The sequence below is a fragment of the Berghia stephanieae genome, chromosome 15 (assembly GCF_034508935.2).
Source record: "Berghia stephanieae isolate SIO BIC M18660-M18661 chromosome 15, UCSD_Bste_1.3, whole genome shotgun sequence".
In the NCBI taxonomy this organism is placed as follows: Eukaryota; Metazoa; Mollusca; class Gastropoda; order Nudibranchia; family Aeolidiidae; genus Berghia; species Berghia stephanieae.
This window is the reverse complement of record NC_088374.1, coordinates 23008902-23030581: the sequence shown is the minus strand read 5'-3', so window position 1 is coordinate 23030581 and position 21680 is coordinate 23008902. Positions and strand designations below refer to the sequence as shown.

Genomic DNA, 21680 nt, shown 5'->3' with positions numbered 1-21680 from the left:
AAGCCTGGACCAGGCATGGAACCTAGAGAAGAACCCCATTCCCTAAACCCCCCCCCCCCCCACACCAAACACACATCCCCCCCCCCTTCCGCCCCCCACCAAATCTGAACCCCCAACCCTACTAAAACATCCTCGTCTTATTTTTAGCGCCAATCCCAAATTTAGCTACCAAATTACTTTTTTACATGGTTCCTTGGCTACAGGCGATCCCAGAGACCAAAACCTTTTCGGCTATACACCTGGTCCAACTAACTCCTGCTAACGAGCTTGATTGGTCTAACAAGTCGGCGTTGATTTTTGCGGGGGTGTCGAATTTTTGGGGGTCTGCTCTGCACGTTCAAGCCTTTAGGCGAAATTATGATCTCAGTACAACTGCACTCCATAAAAACTGCTTTTTGAAATGTGTGTGGTTTTGTGCGGCTACTGTGTTTGTTCTAGCTATTGTGTGGCACTCGCCTTCAGATAGGAAAGTCCTGGGATTGAAAGAAAAAAAAAAAGAAAAAAAAGACCTTTTATATAGATAGAATGCGCTTGGCTAAGAAGCTCATAACATTGCCATCCCGAAGTATAACGGACCAACATACAAAATTGTGTGTATCCATGAACGCTTATAGACGGGTTAATACAGTTCAGTGAGCATAACGCGGATGGCAAAATTCAATAACAAAGACATGAGTGACGTCATCTTCGAACTATCTATAGAGCAATATTCACTTCATGTTCTCTAAACGCTTTACGACCTCGACCGTCAGCAACACGTAACATCTAGATCGAGATATGATGCCTGTTAGGCGATTGATAGTACAATATTATTTTTCTACTGAGACAACGTTGTTAACGGATAGGTACTCATTTTACACCTGAGCACGATGAAAGAAAGTGAGTAAAAACCCTTTTCCAGGGACTCAACTATGCCCCGTGCGAGGTTCAAACCCAGGACCTTCCGATCCGAAAGCGATTGGCATACCACTAAAACACAAAGCCAAACACCAGCCAGGCAAATATTTTAAAGTTTGATATTTCGGAAATTGTGAACGTTTTTTTTTTATCATGTAGGTCATTTACAATATGAATAATTGAGCTTTCATATAGTGCAATATCCACTAAACGTGCTCAATTGATTTGCAAGGGATATTGGCTAACAGCAACATTTAACATGTAGGATGGGACATGATGACTGTTAGACGGTATTACAATTTTTTTTTCGGACAGAGACTGCGCTGCTTATGGCCATGTACTCATTTTACACCTCAGTTCGGTGAGAAAATGTGAGTAAAGAGTCTTATCCAAGGATTCAACTATTCGTAGAGCTAGGCTCGAGCGCAGGACCTTCCGATCCGAATCCTGTGTCATACCACTAGACCACATAGCCGCACATTGACCCGGGAACATGGAAAAAATGATATAGATCGCTCTCATTCCAAAATAAGCCCCGGGTCATTTCATTACTATTTCAAGCGATTGTGTGTGTGATATTCCTAACTACCTGATGACACGACAAGACCGCGCGATCAACGCTCGTGAAGCGATATGTATTGGTGTTATGTCATTAGATAAAATACTCATAACATCTGCAGGTGGTTATAACGTACCAAAACACAAAGCTATGTGTAACTATGTGTAACGTTATACTTCCGGATGGCAATGTTGTGACGTTTATTGACCAAGAGAATTATTCATAACCATGGATGGCAAAAATAAAAAAAAACGATAACAAAAACATGAGTGACGTCATCTTTAATTTATCTATCGTCTCACATTGGGCTTGGGGCTTGTCTTTTGATGTCATTTATAGATTTATGCACCGTCAAGGAGTTGTCATAGTTAACTTAGAGAACGACACAAGGACCTTAGCCATCGTTAACTTATCGCCTGACACTAGGACCGTAGCCATCGTTAACTTATATCCTGACACTATGACCGTAGCCATCGTTAACTTATATCCTGACACTAGGACCGTAGCCATCGTTAACTTATAGCCTGACACTAGGACCGTGGCCATCGTTAACGTATAGCCTGACACTAGGACCGTGGCCATCGTTAACGTATAGCCTGACACTAGGACCGTAGCCATCGTTAACTTATAGCCTGACACAAGGGCCGTAGCCATCGTTAACTTAAGCCTGACACTAGGACTGTAGCCATCGTTAAATTATAGCCTGACACTAGGACCGTAGCCATCGTTAACTTATAGCCTGACACAAGGACCGTAGCCATCGTTAACTTAAAGCCTGACACTAGGACCGTAGCCATCGTTAAATTATAACCTGACGCTAGGACCGTTGTCATTGTTAAATTATAGCCTGACACTAGGACCGTAGCCATCGTTAACATATAGCCTGACACTAGGACCGTAGCCATCGTTAACTTATATCCTGACACTAGGACCGTAGCCATCGTTAACTTATCGCCTAACACTAGGACCTAAAAAGACTTATATGTTGACGTCACTTTTAGCTTTGTGCAGCGTAAGTGAGTTGTTAGCAGAGCTCAAGGAAACAAATGTTAAAGGATTGAATACAACTCACGGTGTGTTTTCTCTTGTGACGAAAGACTTGTCTTTTGACGTCATTTTTTTGTGGTCAGTGTCAGGCTATGCGTTTACAACTATAGATAGTTGGAAGTTGACGTCACTCAGGTCTTTTTATTGTTTTTTTCCATCCGCTTTTATGAGTAATTATCACTAAACCGTATTACCTGACTATAAAAGTTCATGCTTACAAACAGTTTTGTGTGTTGGTCCGTTATACTTCCGGATGGCAATGTTGTGAGCTTCTTAGCCAAGCGCATACTATCTATATGTTAACGAATGCTACGGGCAGGTTGATATTTTGGAATGTTTTCTTTTTTTTTCTTGTATTTTTCGTTATTGCATTGCCTGGCACTTTTCAAATTCATTTTCTCAAATGTTTATTTTACACCAGTGATTGCTGCCTAATTTGTGACCCACCGTCTCAAAACGTTATTATGCCCGGATGAACAACTTGTTGTAAATTCGATTTATAGGCCAAATGGGAGCGATCTACATTCATGCTTTTGTCCAACCAGGCCATCAATCACATGATTTTTTTTGTTGCTGTCCAATGGTTGGATATTTCTTAACAAAAGTGAACACGCTGCTTTGTTTACAAATGTTATAAACATACCCATGTGTCAAGCTGAATCAAATGACCAATCGTGATGTTAGATATTTAAAAAGCTGTGAACACTTTTACTAAGTTGGTCACTTCGTAGCCATCGTTATGTTATAGCCTGATACTGAAATCCAAAAGGACTGGCAGTTTGGCGTCATTATTTGGTTTTTGCACCGCTTAGTGAGTTGTCGTTAATAGAGCTCATGGAAACAAGTTATTTCATTGGTTGAACTATTAAATAGAACTCACGATTTGTTTCCTTTTGTGGCCAAAGACTGGCCTTTTGACGCCATGTTTTGGTCATTATCAGGCCATAACTCCACGAAGGCCACGGTCACTTTGAGTACACTTTGCAATGTGGCCAATGACCTCGAGCACATGGAAAGTTAATATAGATCGTGCCCATTATGAAACGGTTTGATTTCTATTTCTAACAGTGGATAGGACTTAATATTGGTTAAATACGATGCAATAGTCTGATGTCACGCCTCCAGGCAACGGCGGTCATCTTGGTTCTAAACATAGAAAATGGTTCGGACTTTTCATATGTCTTGTGATCAGAATATGTAAAAGTCAAAACATGATCAAATTTATGTCTTTTTTCCCTCTGGATAAGCTTTTATACTCACCGGGGAAATATTTCATACGGGCGTACGCCATTGTTCCGATAGTTTAGAGCCAGTGTTACTAAGTTACCATGCGTCATTAGGAAGGAAGTGACGTTACGACTATTTAATTCTATTACGAAAGACTCCGATGTCATTAGCCATGTCAGTTTATTTCAAATGTCACTTTAAAAAAAGATTAAGATTTTATATAGCGCAATATCCACTAAATTTGCTCAAAGCGTTTTACAAAGGGTCCCTGGCAATCACCAACAATTAACATGCAGGACGGGAATGACGCCTTTTATGCGATATTCTATGTTTTTCGGAATAGGTACTTATTTTACACCTGAGTACGGTAAGAAGATGTGAGTAAAGAGCCTTTTCTTGTATCACAGGAATCCCGACAGCTCACTTCACAAGCAGGGAGTTCAAGGTCGATCCCATGTGAAATCGATCTTTTGTTTTTGTTTTTCTGAACTTCCCCTAGCCACCCCATCCATATCCACCCAGATGTGATTTGGGTTCCTGGTTGTTCAATCTGAAGGAAAGTACTTTGGAATAAACTAACGTCCTATCTAAATGTTAGCAAGCAATTAATTGTTACTTCTTTCCAATTCACGCTATAGAGATCAGGATAAACTCTAGCTCTCTGGGCCTGATGAAGACTTACTACTTACTGTATTTGATATCCCAAACGACTCTGTAACACGAAAGTAGGCTCATCGACTGTGTAGGGGATAGGCGTGGTTCAATTTTGTCGATTTTGGTGCCCGATACCAAACTTGAATTATTTAGATTTTTTGGTACTTTAACTATACACGTTTCGATTTCAACCATTTATTCCGGTGAAAAAATAATAATTTTAAAACGATTTTTATAACTCCTATGATTATACAATGTTCATCAAAAGGACACCAAAAACGCCAACTTCTTAGCAACAAAAGTTTCTTTCAAGTTATTATCCACATGTTATACATCATTAGAAAGCTTAGAGAATATCTGAAATTATATTATCGAGTATGAAAAACAATAGATAGGTAGATAACCACGCCCCTCGGACACTCGTCATAATGTAAACAATCACAGTGATTGATAGACCTAGCAAACTACACAGATTTTACTATCGATGGTATGTGTTTAAGTAAAATAACCATCCTATCGCTTGAACAGTAGAACTAACACAGAAAAATATGTGTAAATTTAAACGTTCATAATCTGATCGAGAAAATCGTGTGATAACTTGTCACCCATTTGGCGGTATAAAAACAATAACAACCATCAGAGAGAGGTCGATTTCATTCACATTACTGTTTATAAACAACCAACAATGTTTGTCCGAGCACGTGTGAGGGTGTGTCAAAAATCTACTGGTTAATTATCTCCAGCATTTGATAATTCCTGTTTTGAATCAGGGTAGGTCCATCTACTTTCTTTATGCGATTTTCGTAACGATTCTGTAACACGAACGTGAGATCAACGGGCGTGAATTGATGTGATGTGCATTGAGCCTCGAATATCGACGGCATAGCATGCATAGTTGGTAGAACCGTAGCCATCGTTATGTTATAGCCTGATACTGAACTTAGCCATTGTTATGTTATAGCCTGATACTGAACTGAGCCATTGTTATGTTAAAGCCTGATACTGAACTGAGCCATTGTTATGTTATAGCCTGATACTGAACTTAGCCATTGTTATGTTAAAGCCTGATACTGAAATCCAAAAGGACTGGTAGTTTGACGTCATTATTATTTGGTTTTTGCACCGCCTTGTGAGTTGTTGTTTAGTAGAGCTCATCGAAACAAGTTATTTCATTGGTTGAACTATTGAATACAACTCACGATTTGTTTTCTTTTGTGGCAAAAGACTGGCATTTTGACGTCATTTTTTGGTCAGTATCAGGCCATAACTTTACGAACGCCACGGTATAACACTCGCTTTACTAGTAAAATGACCGAGTTCGATCGTAGCCATCGTTAACTTATTGCCTAACACTGACCAAAAAGATGACGTCAAAATGCCAGTCTTTGGCCACAAAAGAAAACAAGTCGTGATGTGTATTCAATAGTTCAACCAATGGGACCACTTGTTTCCATGAGTACTACAAACTACAACTCACCTAGGCGGTGCAAAAACCAAATAATGACGTCAAAATGCCGGTCTTTTTGGGTTTCAGTGTCAGGCTATAACTTAACGATGGCTATGGTTCGATCGTAGCCATCGTTAACATATAGTCTGACACTAGAATCCTCTAGGACTGGCAGTTTGACGTCATTTTTTTTAGGTTTGTGTAGTATCTAGTGAGTTGTCGTTAGTAGAGCTCAAGGAAACAAGCGGTCCCATTGGTTGAAATATTGAATACAACTTACGATTTGTTTTCTTTTGTGGCAAAAGACTGGCATTTTGACGTCATGTTTTGGTCAGTGTCAGGCTATAACTATACGATGGCTACAGTTCGCTCCCAAGTGAAGTCGATATTTTTTCACAATCCTCTTATCCAACCAGCAGTAATACTCTTCAATAGTCGTAACGTCACTTCCCTCGTAATGACGCATGGTAACTTAGTAACTAGCTCTAAACTATAGGAACAATGGCGGACGCCCTTATGAAATATTTATCTGACGAGCATAAAAGCGTATCCAGAGGGGAAAAGCGTTATAAATCTGATCATGTTTTGACTTTTACGCATTCTGATCACAAGAGATATGAACATTTCTTGCTAGCGTGACAAATAAAAAGAACCAATTTTCTTTGTTTAGAACCAAGATGACCGACGTTGTTGGGCGACGTGACATCAGACTATTGAATCTAATTGGGATAGCAGGCGACGTGTACATGTTTGCAGGTCTGATACCGGAACCCATATAATGTATGGGCCTAGTTTAACATTGTTGTACTGGACAGTATTTTGAGTCATTAATTTTGAAATTCCCATTACAACAATGGGCCCATAAGGAATTGGGTTATCAGACCTGTAAATAGGTGGCATCGGTAGCTTGGTCTGAGAAATCTATCGGAATGAACTTTGAGATAGACAAGCGTCCTATATAAATGTTTAGCAGCTATTGCTACTTTCTAATTCACGCTATAGAAACCGGGAAAACTCCGACTCCGTAGGTCTAATGTCCGACTTACTTCATAGGCATCTGGTATTGCAAATGGCACCATAACACGAAAACCAGCTCACCGGCGTGAATTGCTATGCATTGAGAGCCAACAAAAAAAAGAGCCCGCCTTTAATGCATGATTAATCAATATCAATAGGGTTCAACAGTCATGACGTCACATCCTTTGTAATGACGCATAGTTCTAAATTATTGGAACAAGGGTGGACGCCATTATCTCCATCACCGCCCTTATGAAATACTTCTCCGACGAGCATAAAAGTGTATCCAGACGAGTAAATCATTATAAATCTTATCATGTTTTGACGTTAAAACATTCTGATCACATGGCATGTGGAACAGTTCAAGCCATCATGGAGAATAAAGAGTACTGAATTTCTTTGTATAAAACCAAGCTGCTGATTGCAGGGCGAACGTGACATCAGACTACTGAATCCTATTTCTATAGAAGGAACACAATTGCCGTCTCTCGGCTTTGTTATTGTTTTTAGACAACCATTTAAGTGATTACTTCTCAATAACGGAGATAGTATGCGCTTGGCTAAGACGCTCATAACATTGCCATCCGGAAGTATAACGGACCAACACACAAAACTGTGTGTATCCATGAACGTTTATAGTCTGGTCAATACAGTTCAGTGAGCATTACTCATAAACGCGGATGACAAAAAACAATAACAAAGACCTGAGTGACGTCATCTTCGAACTATCTATATAAATCAGACCATAAACGTTTAAGTTTGTGTGTGTGCTGGTACGATGGATCCGGCTGGTGGAAGTAGTGTTTTACTTAAACGAACAGAATTAAAAGTATCGCATCCGTAAACACTTCTTTCTTTCTTTCTTTTTTTTTTTTTGTTTTTTTTTTTTGTTTTTTGTTTTGCTTGTTTTGTTTTTGTGTTCGAGGAATAATCACATCGGTGATCCGTCTTTTTAAAAAACTTTTATCTCGGGGTCGACGTGTATTCAATTTGCAGGTCTGATAACCCAATATATTATGGGCCTCATTATTGTAATGGAAATCTCAAAAAAAATTTTTTTTAAAATAATACAAAATATTGTCTATTACAAGACTCATAGGCTGTTAGACCTGCATATATGAACATGTTGGTCGGGGTGATTTTGAACCTAAACTTTAAAAAAAAAAGAAAAAAAAGAACTGAATTGTGAGGGAGATTTCTCAAAAGCTGTTAAATCACATTTGCATCAATCTTTCTCTTCGTTGTAAAGCTTCTATTCTATTTTGGCATCCAGGAAGCAGTCGACATCTCTTTTTCTTCTGACCCCCGTATCCACCCAACTGTGATTGGGTAGCTGGATCCGTTAGATCTGTCGGAAAGTAGGTTTTTCGATAGACTATCGTCCTATCGAAAGGGTAGTAAGCAATTGATACTGTCCGCTTCAGGCTGTAGAAACCGGGATAAACTGCTGCTCCCCGAGCTCAATGTCTCTGAAGGACTACATTCCATTGGAATATTTATTGTTATTTATTTCTTCGCGCTTCAAGCATTGGTGACATCTCCATCAACGTTTACATATATGCAGGTCTGACATCCTAACACACTTATTGGCATAGTATAACAGTGTTGTAATGGACAATATTTTGACTCATTTTTTTTTTCTTTTTGATATTTCCATAATAACAATGAGCCCATAATTAATTGGGTTATCAGACCTGCAAACAAGTGCACGTCGACTATTGCTATTTATTTATTCGAGCTTTAAGCAGCAATACCTGCATTAAATCAACTCTCTCCTTATCAACTACAGGAACATCGTCACATTCGTTACGAAACAACCAACATTTTACTTATTCAAATTTCTCATGTACGTCATAAAATTTAAAGAAAACGAACAGTGTGTTGTAGAGCATGTTTTGCTAAAGAAATTGTGTATGGCAAGAAACGTTACTGCTATAGGGAATGAGATTACCATGATTGGAAGTCACCAGCGGAAAAGTTATTAGAGAGAGAACGTCATGTTGGTTGTGCGGCATGAGACACTTCACCGAAAGAGAGACGCATGCGCAAAACCATTTTGACGTTTTCTCTGTAAAGTGACGTCCAATCAAGGGACGCTACTCTTCCGCTAATCCCATTCCCTATTGTGTTTGAGTGATAAAAAATCAATCTATTTTTATGTTAGTCGGGTGTGAAGTTTTGGGGACAATCCTGAAAATGGCTGCTAAGGAGAGAGGTAAAGAACGCACACAGAGAAAAAACTCCCCAAATTTAAAGAAATGTCCATTCAAAACAAACACCATTCGATGACGTCGTTTCATACTAGTTCCCAGATCCACTGATGAGAGTAATTGGCACATGTTTTTTTCTGTAGATAGTATGTACTTGGCTAAGAAGCTCACGACATTGCCATCCGGAAGTATAACGGGCCACCACACAAAATGATGTGTAACCATGAACTTTTATAGTCTGGATGATATATTATGTGAGAATAGACGTGGATGGCAAAAAACAATTACAAAGACCCAAGTGGCGTCAACTTCGTTCTATCTATATAATAATAATAATAATAATAATAATAATAATAATAATAATAATAATAATATAATAATAATAATAATAATAATATAATAATAATGATAATAACAATAATAATAATAATAATAATAATAATAATAATAATAATAATAATAATAATAATAATAATAAATAATAATAATAATAATAATAATAATAATAATAATAATAATAATAATAATAATAATAATATTAATAATAATAATAATAATAATAATAATAATAATAATAATAATAATAATAATAATAATAATAATAATAATATATCTTTATTGTCCTTAAAAAAAGTGGCAATTTGCCATTTGGTTACACGTTTATAACAATACAATATTGACATAGACACACTCACACAGATGCACACTAGTAACATAGTAGTCATCGAAAAAAGAAAAAAAAAGGGGGGTAGTTATATTTTCTTCCCACTTTTATTTTTCTCACATGTATTGACCCGTACTCTTCAATGCTTAATGTATGACTAGGCTGGAAACTAAGCAGCGCTCGAGAGGCGTGTAGGAAGAAGACCAAACATACCATAGAGAAATTAATCTGTTGCACCCTACTCCTGTCACGTGATTCAATTTTCAACAAACGCCTTCCTACAGATGGATATGTACTGTTTTTTTCTTTCTTTTTTCAATGTGTTCAGTTTTGTTGAGATTTTTATATGTCTACTTGTATGTCATTGTATTGCATTTTTTTCAATTTATAGACATATGCGGCTATGTGGTCTAGTGGTATGACACTCGCTTTCTGATAGGAAGGTCCTGGGTTCGAGCCTCGCGCTCGGCGCATAGTTGAGTCCTTGAAAAAGGCTATTTACTCACCTTTCTCACCGTACTCAGGTGTAAAATGAGTACCTGGCCGTTAACAGCGTTGTCTTTGTCCGAAAAAGTGTAATATCGCCTAACAGGCGTCATGTCCCGTCCTACATGTTAAATGTTGCTGTTGACCAGGGACCCCTTGTAAAGCGTGTTGAGCACATTTGGTGGATATTGCCCTATATAAAGGCTCAATTTGTTTTATTTTTAAAAAATCATTTTCAGAAATGCATTAGTCTATGGCAAAAGTCAATGTAAAATTTCCAGAAATGGATACATTATAAAGTTCATCTTATCCTATCCTATCCTATCGGCCTATCCTATCTTATCCTATCCTTTCTTATTCTTTCCTATCCTATCCAATCCTATCCTATCTTTTCTTAAATCAGACATGGGTTCCTTTTACATGTTTTATAAAGGATAATGGATACTGTATTTTAATCAAATTAATTTTAATTTGATTTTCTGGTCCATCCACGAAATAATGCCTGTTTTAGACGATGGGTTGCATTCTTTTTTTAATTATGAATTCAACTCACATTATCAAAAGAGCCTCGACAAAATACTGCTTTGTGACGATATATCACGATTTCGCTATGGTATAATATAGATAGTATGCACTTGGCTAAGAAGCTCGCAACATTGCCATCCGGAAATATAACGGACAAACACACAAAACTATGTGTAATCTTTTACATTTATAATCTGGTTAATACAGTTTAGTGAGAATTACTCATAAAAGTGGATGGCAAAATCAATAACAAAGATGTTATGAGCTTCTTAGCCAAGCGTATACTACCTATAGATTGTATTAAGTGAAGGTCACTCGCGATCCTACCCCCTCCCCCCCCCCCCCCACCTGAAAAAAAGAGAAAAAAATGTGACCCACCGTATCGAAGCGGTATTATGTCGGGATACACTCGGTAAGGGAAATTGAATTCATACCCACAAATATCCAACGTGGGTTTAATTTCTGTACGTTATGATGGAGTATAAAGACTAATTTCTTGCATTGCAAAAACTTCTAAACTCCAATTTCTCATCATTCTATCTCTAAATTCACTTTTTGGGGTCTGAATCATCCCCGACATATTACCGTTTTGAGACAGAGGGTCTCAAATGAGTCCTATCAGAAAACACAAAACTGGAATAATTGTGATCAGTTGATTTTGTGATATTTCTTGACTGTGTCTATCAGATTATGATGGATAGCTATCGAAAGCTAGCTATCGAGTCATTCCACTGACTGTTCTATGTGTGTTCTGGTTAGTCATTGTTGAAAGGAGGGGACTTGCTTGAATGTCAATCTCTTGAAGACCTGAGATGCACATTCCTCCCACCAAATCCAAGCATCAGTAACACACTTTATAGTCACCTGGAACAACTACAAAAGACGTCTAATTTCTACGTCATGGCACAAGACCGAAGGGCAAGAGCTCATGTAGTCGCTGGTTCGGATAAGTAAGTAAGTAAGTAAGTAAGAAGGGAGGGGAAACTAAAGTCCCTTGCAGTGACAAGAAGAACAGACATCATTTTCTATAATATCCGGATCATTGGTAGTGATTAATTTAAATTGAGCTTTTATATAGCGCAATATCCACTAAATGTGCTCAAAGAGCTTTACAAGGGGTCCCAGGTAAACAGCAACATTTAACATGTAGGACGGGACATGCCGCCTGTTAGGCGATATTACAATTTTTTAGACTAAGACAATAATGTTAACGGCCAGGTACTCGTTTTACACCTGAGTACGGTGAGAGAATGTGAGTAAAGAGTCTTTTCCAAGGACTCAACTATGAGCCGAGCGAGGCTCGAACCCAGGACCTTCCGATCCGAAAGCGAGTGTCATACCACTAAACCACATAGCCGCACAATAGCCGATTGAGTATTGATGCTTTGCTTTTGGTTAAATTACTCACAGCATCGCCAACTGTAACTGTGTCTGGAACCTTAAACGTTTTAAGATTCTATGCGCTTAGCTAAGAAACTCATTATATTGCCATCCGGAATTATAACGGACCAACACACAAAACTATGTGTAACCTTGGACGTTTAAAGTCTGGTTAATACAGATAAACCTACATTATAAAAACAAGCAATAACAAAGACCTGAGTGAAGTCAACTTCATTGGTTTTATATAGATAGTATGCGCTTGGCTAATAAGCTCATAACATTGCCATCCGGAAGCATAACGGACCAACACACAAAGCTGTGTGTATCCATGAACGCGAACGTTTATAGTCTGGTTAATACAGTTCAGTGAGCATTACTCATAAACGCGGATGGCAAAAAACCCAATAACAAAGACCTGAGTGACGTCATCTTCGAACTATCTATACTATGAATATGATGTCATTCAGGTCTTTGGGGTTTTTTTGCCATCCGCGTTTATGAGTAATTCTCACTAAACTGTATAGACCAGACTATAAAAACGTTCAAGGTTACACATCTTTTTTAGCCAAAAGCACAGCACCTATTGAATGTGACTCTTGTCTCCAAAAAATATATCAAAGTTTTGGAAATGACAGAGAGGAGGTTACTCTGGCAAACTTACAACATTTTCTCCCCACAAACAAGAGCCTCATGACTGTTTAACCCTCTCCTTACCACCTAAAGAAAAATCGTCACATTCGTTACGATGTAACCAACAATTTTCTTGTTCTGATTTCATTTTGTTGTTGTTAGAAATAGAAAAAAACTCGACACTGTGTTGCGGAGCTCATGCTTCTGAACAAAATATAGACTATACTCTTTAATATTCTGCTTGAAAAAATATGTTTGTGTTGGGTGAATGTGAAGTTTCGGGTCAAATTCTGAAAATAGCTGGTAAGGTGAGAGTTAACAGCCTGGGCCTTGTCAACCTTCAGATTCGATGAAACTTTGCCAAACTATACACTCTCCAAAGCGTCCTATCCAATGGGTATCAAGTCGTTGCTATTGTCAGTTTCACGCTACGAAACCGGGATAAACTCCGGCTCCATGGGCTTAATGGTCCTGAAGGACAACTTAATTAATATTATGATTTATCACGAACGAATGGACGAATCGATCTCCGGGAAACCATCAAGCACAACTCCAGACAGACTAGAGGACACGCAGATCAAATGACGATTCTCTCGTCGAGAGCGAATGCCCACTTCAACTCTCTCCCCTAACGGTGTTCTTGTAGACTATTCAATTTTATACCATCTGATTCAGAGTAATCTGACTGTGGCTGATTTTTTAATATATATTGTTTGATATCGCAGTGTAGCTCCAAGCGCCAAAGTACATGACATCTTTAACTCTCTCCTTACCAGCCGTTTTCAGGTTTTTCCCCAAACGTCACACCCAACTAACACACAAATATGTTTTTATCACTCAAACACAATAGCAGTAAGGTTCTTCCGATGCATAATTTCTTTAGCAAAACATGCTCTACAACACACTGTTCATTTTCTTTAAATTCTATGATGTACCTACATGATAAATTTGATTTAGAAAAATGTGGGTTGTATCGTAACGAATGTGACAATTTTCCTATAGTTGGTAAGGAGAGGGTTTATAAGAAATTCCCTTTATCCATAGGGGAAATTTGTCTCTAGGGATTATTCCAAGGGAAGACTGGAATAACCCAGGCAGTGCAGCGCCGCATATTGAGCTAGGGCGAGGTGACTTGCTCATGGCCACAGAAGGCAGCGGCGGGGGATAGAACTTGGTAACTTTTGGGTACGAAGCAAAGATCTTACCGCTGAGCCACGCTGCCCCTACATATCCTTCATCAATTTATATTTTATTTTTTTCTAATTCATTTTAAAATCAAATGTTGTTCGGTCCTCAAACTTAAGTTTTCTACAAAATGAAGTAGAAAATGTAAAAGAAGAAGAAGAAGAAGAAGAAGAAGAAGAAGAAAAAAAAAAGAAGAAGAAGAAGAAGAAGAAGAAGAAAATAATAATAAGAAGAAGAAGAGGAAGATACTCACCGAATCTTGCATCGCTCTTGTATACTGAAGCAACACACAAAGAAGGGCACATAAAGCTTTGACGTCATTAAGTCTATACGTCATCATATTTCGTGTACTAAAGTTAATGATGAGGTTGATGGTGAGATCAATTGGCCACGTAGATAAACAAACAACAGAACACTTGGATTATGGTAACTACGCTTGGATCTATCGCAGCTCTCCAATGCAGGGTTAGCGAGAAATACCTGTTGACAAAAAAAGTAATAATAATGATAAAAATATATGTAATTTGAATCAATTGTCAAATAAAAAAATATCTTACAGATAAAAAAGAATGAATGGAATGTGACTCGTGGTGTTAAAATGGTATGGTAAGTAGAATTCCTAGAGCAAAATGTCCAGAAAGTGCCCATGGATTGGCCATACCCTTCGGAAAGAACCCTTAATATAACCAAGAGGCAGGCCTTCGAATGGAACCCACAGGGCAAGAGGAAACGGGGTCGTCCAAAACAGTCATGGAGGAGAAGCCTTCATCAAGATTTGAGCGTCTCCAATCTTACCTGGAGTGAGGAGGCAAAGGTATGTATCAAGAACAGAAGAAGATAGAAGAGTGCTGTTGAGGCCCTATGCTCTTCCAGGAGCCCAGAGGCATAAGTCAAGTAAGTCAAGTAGAATTCGTGACGTAACATTTAACTGCATTCCGCTTCAAAACTCATTGGAATTATGTAATTCGGAAGATTAATAATAAATGAGTTATAATATAGGGAATGAGATTAGCGGAAGAGTAGTGTCCCTTGATCGGACGTCACCCATAGTCTGTGACGTCACCGGCAGAAAAGTTATTAGAGAGAGAATGTCATGTTGTTTGTGCGCATGGACGAGAGACGCATGCGCACAACCAACATGAGGGCTAGAGCTCAGGTGGTCGCTGGTTCGGATAAGTAAGTAAGTAAGTAAGTAAATCAAAACAGTCTGTTCCTGCTCATCCTCCTCCTCCTCCTCTTCTTCTTCTTCTTCTTCTTCTTCTTCTTCTTCTTCTTCTTCTTCTTCTTCTTCTTCTTCTTCTTCTTCTTCTTCTTCTTCTTCTTCTTCTTCTTCTTCTTCTTCTGCTTCTTCTTCCTCTCCTCCACCACCTCCTCCTCCTCCATTGTCTTGTTATCGAAGGAATTGTACACAAAAACCCAATAAGACCCATGTGAAACTACCACTGCCTAAATATAGACAATACATTAGATTATGATCATAATGTCGTGTGCTATTACAAACATATAACTATAATTTGACTTGTTCTTTGAAAAATTAACTTATCTTATCTTATAAAAAGCTGACTATAGGAAATATAATTTATACAAAATCTCAAATAGCTTTTATTACTCACAGACAGGTTTACACAACTTAGAATATAAGGAAGGAAATATAAATACGGAACTGCATAGTCTAACAATTCTTTCATCGAATACTGAAGTTATTGAAAATACGCTTCAACAGTCATGATGTCACTTCCCTCGTAATAACGCATGGTAACTTAGTAACGGGCTCTAAACTATCGGAACAATGGTGGACGCTCTTATGAAATATTTCTCCGACGAGAATAAAAGCGTATCCAGAGGAAAAAAAAAACATTATAAATCTGATCATGTTTTGACTTTTACACATTCTGATCACAAGACATATGAAAAGTTCTGGCCAGCATGAAGAATAAAAAGTACCGACTTTCTTTGTTTAGAACCCCGAAGGTCGCCGTTAAAGGGCGACATGACATCAGACTGTTGAATCCAATTGTTCATGATCAAATTAAAACACGTTCCCTTTTTGTTCTATTGATGTAATGGGTTTACTTACAATACTCACCACGTCGGCAAGCCAAATAAGAATGTAAATACATAAAACTGCGGGTAACATTTCACGTTTATAGATAGAACGAAAATGACGTCACTTAGGCATTTGTTATTGTTTTTGCCATCCGTGTTTATGTGTTGTTCTCACTAAACTGTATTAACCAGACTATAAACGTTTAAGGTTACACACAGTTTTGTGTATTGGTCCTTTAATTTCCTCATGGCAATGTTGTGAGCTTCTTAGCCAAGCGCATACTCTCTTAGCCTGATTGTGACAGTTTACTGAGATACAATCACCAGAAGTCTGTCTTTTAAAAAAAAAAACATAACAAAGAGGTTTGTTGCTTTTCTTGCGGGAAACATAGACGAATTTTGAAGTCCGTTATACACTGATAATTCGTGATAATGCGCTGTAGACAGTATGCGCTTGGGTAAGAATCTCACGACATTGCCATCCGAAAGTATAACGGACCAACACACAAAGCTATGTGCAACCATGAAATTTTATAGTCTGGATAATACAGTTAAGTGATAATTACTCATAAAGGTGGATGGCAAGAAACGATAACAAAGGCTCGATTGACGTCAACTTCATTCTATCTATAGCCTTGGCACTACAGTTTAGTGAGAATTAGTCATAAAGGTGGGTGGCAAAAAAAAAAAATATCAAGGTCATGAGTGACGTCAACTTCTTTCTATCTATAGTATTGTTGCCATTTATATATAAATATATTTTTTTATATCAAGATTACGAAAGAATTTAAGCAACAAAGCGCATAAGATATTGAAATAAATAAATAAACAATAAGAACTCTTTTATATGGAAAGATAAATCTGCACACAAGACGATATGAGATGTCTGATGTTATTTAAGAGTTATGATCCCTGACATGAAAAGGCAATAACAGTTGTCTGCTTTCATTCCTGGTGATAATTCACCCAATCATATAATGACAAGCAGCCCACGCCTCCTCCCCTCCCACCCCCCGCCCACCCCCGCCACACACACACACACACACACACACACACACACACCACCACCACCACCACCACCATCCCAAGTCTCCTCAAGAAATAAAAATGTTAGAAGTCATAAAACTGGGCAATCTCCAAATTATTTTCATTTCTAGTGAATTTATTTTGTTTCACTTGCTTAATGTTTTGGAAATTATTCTATCTATCTATCTATCTATCTATCTATCTATCTATCTATCTATCTATCTATCTATCTATCTATCTATCAATGGAAATTATTCTATATCACTCTATCTATATATATATATATATATATATATATATATATATATATATATATATACATATATATATATAAATATATATATGTATATATATATATATATATAATATATATATATATATATATATATATATAATATATATATATATTGATGAGTGTTAGTGGGTTCTTGTAGGTACGAGAGTGCTCGATAATTCAGGTTAGAGCATATAAAAATGAATAAATTCATTCACGTATTTTTAAGTCAAAACGAACGTTTCAATATCCTTCATTTCCTCAGTTGGCATTTATCAGTAGAATGGTGTTTCATTCGAGCTCGATAGACAAACTAGACCACAACATTTCATGGAAAATTATATCTAAAGCAACAGGATACACACAAACATCAAAACAATGTAGCTTATGCCTGGAAGAGAAATATACTATAATCAAACACCCTCATGAAGCCACACTCAACACGAAAAATGAGATTACAATACTTGTCCACATCGACGGAAGTACTTACTAATCAACTACAAACCTAACCACCTCAACAAGCAACAACACACAACAAACCAAAATCATGTAAAACACAGTAGACTGACTCCAACATTGTGGTAAATATTAAAATATATAATACTTAAAGATGTTTAGAATAAGGCCCCAGAATTTACTTGTTACTTTAAATGAAAAACAATTAACGATTTGTTTAAGATGAAATAAAAAGAAAGATGAAATTTGATTAAATGAGATGAATAGTGATTGTGGCAGTTACAAACAGAAATGTGAATATATTACGTAACTTATGATGATATAATATCAGGTTTGTAAGGTTACGTTTCCAGGCAGTTGAAAGGGATGGATTATTTATTCCTCCGACGGCGGCTAAGGTTTGTAAGATTCCACTTCCAGGCAGTTGGGAAGGGATCAATTATTTATTTCTTCGACAGCGGGTTTAGGTTTGATCCTTGATATGTTGAAGATTGCACTGTCAAAGGTAAAAGCTCCGGCCTCTTGATGGTGGAGATAAAATATCCACAAAGTACCAAAAGATAAAGATTTTCTAATATATCGATGTATGAGGAATGGAGATGTCCGTGCATAGATTTTAGAGAGAAGTGAGTGTAGAATGTTAGACCTATCAGCTTTTATAATAAGTGGCTACGTGACAGATTGTAGAACGAAAAGTATTCACTAATTAGAAATTAATTCGGGGGAAGGGTATTAAAAGAAAAATGATCTAATATTAGAAGGTAAAGTTTTTCTAAGCCTACCGAAATATAACTTGAATGAGATGAATTCAGTTATTATTTTTTTAAAAAATAATAAGACAATTGTGAACAATCCATACTGTGACAATAATAATAACTATAATAATATAATAATAATAATAATAATAATAATAATAATAATAATAATAATAATAATAATAATAATAATAACAACAATAATAATAATAATAATATTAATAATAATAATAATAATAATAATAATAATAATAATAATAATAATAATAATAATAATAATAATGATAATAATAATAAATAATAATAATAGTAAAATAATAATAATATAATAATAAAATAATAATAATAATAAATAATAATAATAATTAATAATAATAATAATAATAATAATAATAATAATATAATAATAATAATAATAATAATAATAATAATAATAATAATAATAATAATAATAATAATAATAATAATAATAATAATAATAATAATAATAATAATAAATAATAATAATAATAATAATAATAATAATAATAATAATAATAATAATAATAATAATAATAATAATAATAATAATATAATAATAATAATAATAATAATAATAATAATAATAATAATAATAATAATAATAATAATAATAATAACATAATAATAATACACTCCCCTAGGGTCCAATCAATGGCGAGACAAGAAAAGAAATGGCTAAAAAGGGCACACCTGTCGTACACATGTGTTGAGTTTTAAGGCTTCAGGGAGAGAATTTTTAGAGAGGCTCTTTAAAGCCTCCTTGTATTTTTGGGGCTTTTGGTCATATGTGTAAGTTAAAGAAGATACAGACCAAAACAAAGATCATGATTTTTCCAATCCAACATTTTCTCGGAGTTGCTATAGGGAATGAGATTAGCGGAAGAGTAGCGGCCCTTGATTGGAAGTCACGAGCGGAAAAGTTATTAGAGAGAACACGTCATGTTGGTTGTGCGGCATGAGACGTCACGGAATGAGAGACGCATGCGCAAAACCATTTTGACGTTCTCTCTGTAAGGTGACGTCCAATCAAGGGACGCTACTCTTCCGCTAATCGCATTCCCTATATGGAAGCTGATATAAACTCTAGGCTAAGGCTTGGCTAAGAAGTTGACAACATTGCCATCCGGAAGTATAACGGACCAACACACAAAACTGTTTGTAACCATGATCGTTTATAGTCAGGTGAATACAGTTTGATGAGAATTACTCATAAACACGGATGGCAAAAAACAATAACAAAGACCTGAGTTAAATCAACTTCGAACTATCTATATGTAAAAAGCTTGATACATTCCAAAACAAATGCTTGATCAGGATGCTGAGAACATTCTGGCCAACAACCATCTCAAACAGCGACTTGATGAAGAACCAGGGATAGAGCCTATGTGCAGCTATGTGGTCTAGTGGTATGACGCTCACTTTCGGATCGGAAGGTCCTGGGTTCGAGCCTCGCTCGGCGCATAGTTGAGTCCTTGGAGAAGACTCTTTACTCACAATCTATCACCGCACTCAGATGTAAAATGAGTACCTGGCCGTTAACAGCGTTGTCTTTGTCAGAATAAAATATGTAATATTGCCCAACTGGCGTCATGTCCCATCTTAAATGTTAAATGTTACTGTTGGTCAGGGATCTCTTGTAAAGCGCTTTGAGCTCGTTTAGTGGATATTGTGCCAAATAAAAACTCTTTAAAGAAAAAAAGCCTGTATCTCTTCTTGTAAAGAGAAAAAGATGGAGGTCGACTGGCCATGTCCTCAGAATGAACCGTGATGTTATACCAAGGCTGTCCTCAGATGGACCCCAAGAAGGGAGACCCTTGGAGACTTCGTGAAGGTCTCTGGAGCATGACATGAAGACCCAGAAGAGGACGTGGGGAGAGACATCAAAGATGGCAGCAAACCGTGATCATTGGAGATTTTCTGTGTCGGCATAATGTGTAACTGATGCACCAAGTGAGTAAGTAAATAAGTAAGTAAGTAGTAATAGTAGTAGTAGTAGTAGTAGTAGTAGTAGTAGTAGCAGTTGTTGTTGTTGTGTTGTGTAGTGTAGTAGTAGTAGTAGTAGTTGTAGTAGTCGTAGTAGTAGTAGTAGTAGTAGTAGTAGTAGTAGTAGTAGTAGTAGTAGTAGTACTATAGCTGTTATTTTTGTCGTTGTTGTTTTTGTTGTTTTTGTTTTTGCTGTTTTTGTTGTTCACGTGGATTTGGTGGTAGCAATAATTTTTAATGAAATATGTTTTCTATCAATCACAATTCCATAATCCTAAATAAGTGGAGAATGTAATGAAAGCACGTAAACCCTGCAAGACTATTGTAACGTTGATTTTAATTAATTGCGGGATAACCACATGTCCACACGTCACCGGATGTGATGTAATCATTGAACGGAAATGGTCGCTTTTTGTTTAAAGTTTGATAAGCAATATATGTCTTATTTGAAAGTGTAACGATTTGAAATATCGTTGTTATAATATCTTCTTCATCTTCCTACCTCTCTCTCTCTATCTCTCTCTCTCCCTCCCTCTCTCTCTCTCTCTCTCGCTTTCTCTTTGTCTCTAGCAAGTGAACGGAAATGGCTACGTTTGCTTAATTCTGATATATGCACTGTATTTCTTGAATGAGACGATATGACATATTTCTCTATGTATCGTTTGTTTTTGTTTTTAAGGGTTTTAAGGCGCATGCAACACATTAAGGTTGTATCAGCGCCAGTAAAAAGGAAGAAAATGGGATAGTAAAATGTTCTAGAATTACAAATAAAGCACCCAAGAAAAAGTAATACATAGGGGAATTGGGAACAGATAGGGATCAGATGTACATTCCAAGAGCACACTATCAAAGTACTTAGTTTGAGACCACCTCAGAGGAATACACTCAAATGCTTACATTATAAATTCAAAATAACAAATATAATAATACATAACAGAGAGATGATTTACAAGGAAAAAAATATCATCTCCCAAAACAATATTTGTTTGTTTCCCTCGACCATAGGAGGTCAAAAGACTGCAATCTCAACCCAGAACAAAGACAGACAATGTGGTAAACGTATATATGGGGGATAAAAAGACACTGTAAACGACCTCTTTGTCACACCATAGGAGGTCAGAAGACTGCAATCTCAACCCTGAACAAAGACAAGACATAGGGTAAAACGTATCTATGGGAATAAAAGAC

The 21680-nt window shown here is 36.7% G+C and overlaps 1 protein-coding gene across 6 annotated transcripts in view; it reads right to left on the bottom strand.

The window, feature by feature from the left end:
* Positions 1-21680, bottom strand: part of LOC144960822 (corticotropin-releasing factor-binding protein-like) — a 144185-nt gene that overhangs the window by 50328 nt on the left and 72177 nt on the right. For all 6 annotated transcript variants that reach the window (XM_078894180.1, XM_078894175.1, XM_078894181.1 and 3 more), the window contains exon 4: positions 14185-14411. In XM_078894180.1, the coding sequence (XP_078750306.1) occupies positions 14185-14271 (87 nt within the window). In that variant the 5' untranslated portion in view covers positions 14272-14411. The remainder of the gene's footprint in view (positions 1-14184; positions 14412-21680) is intronic.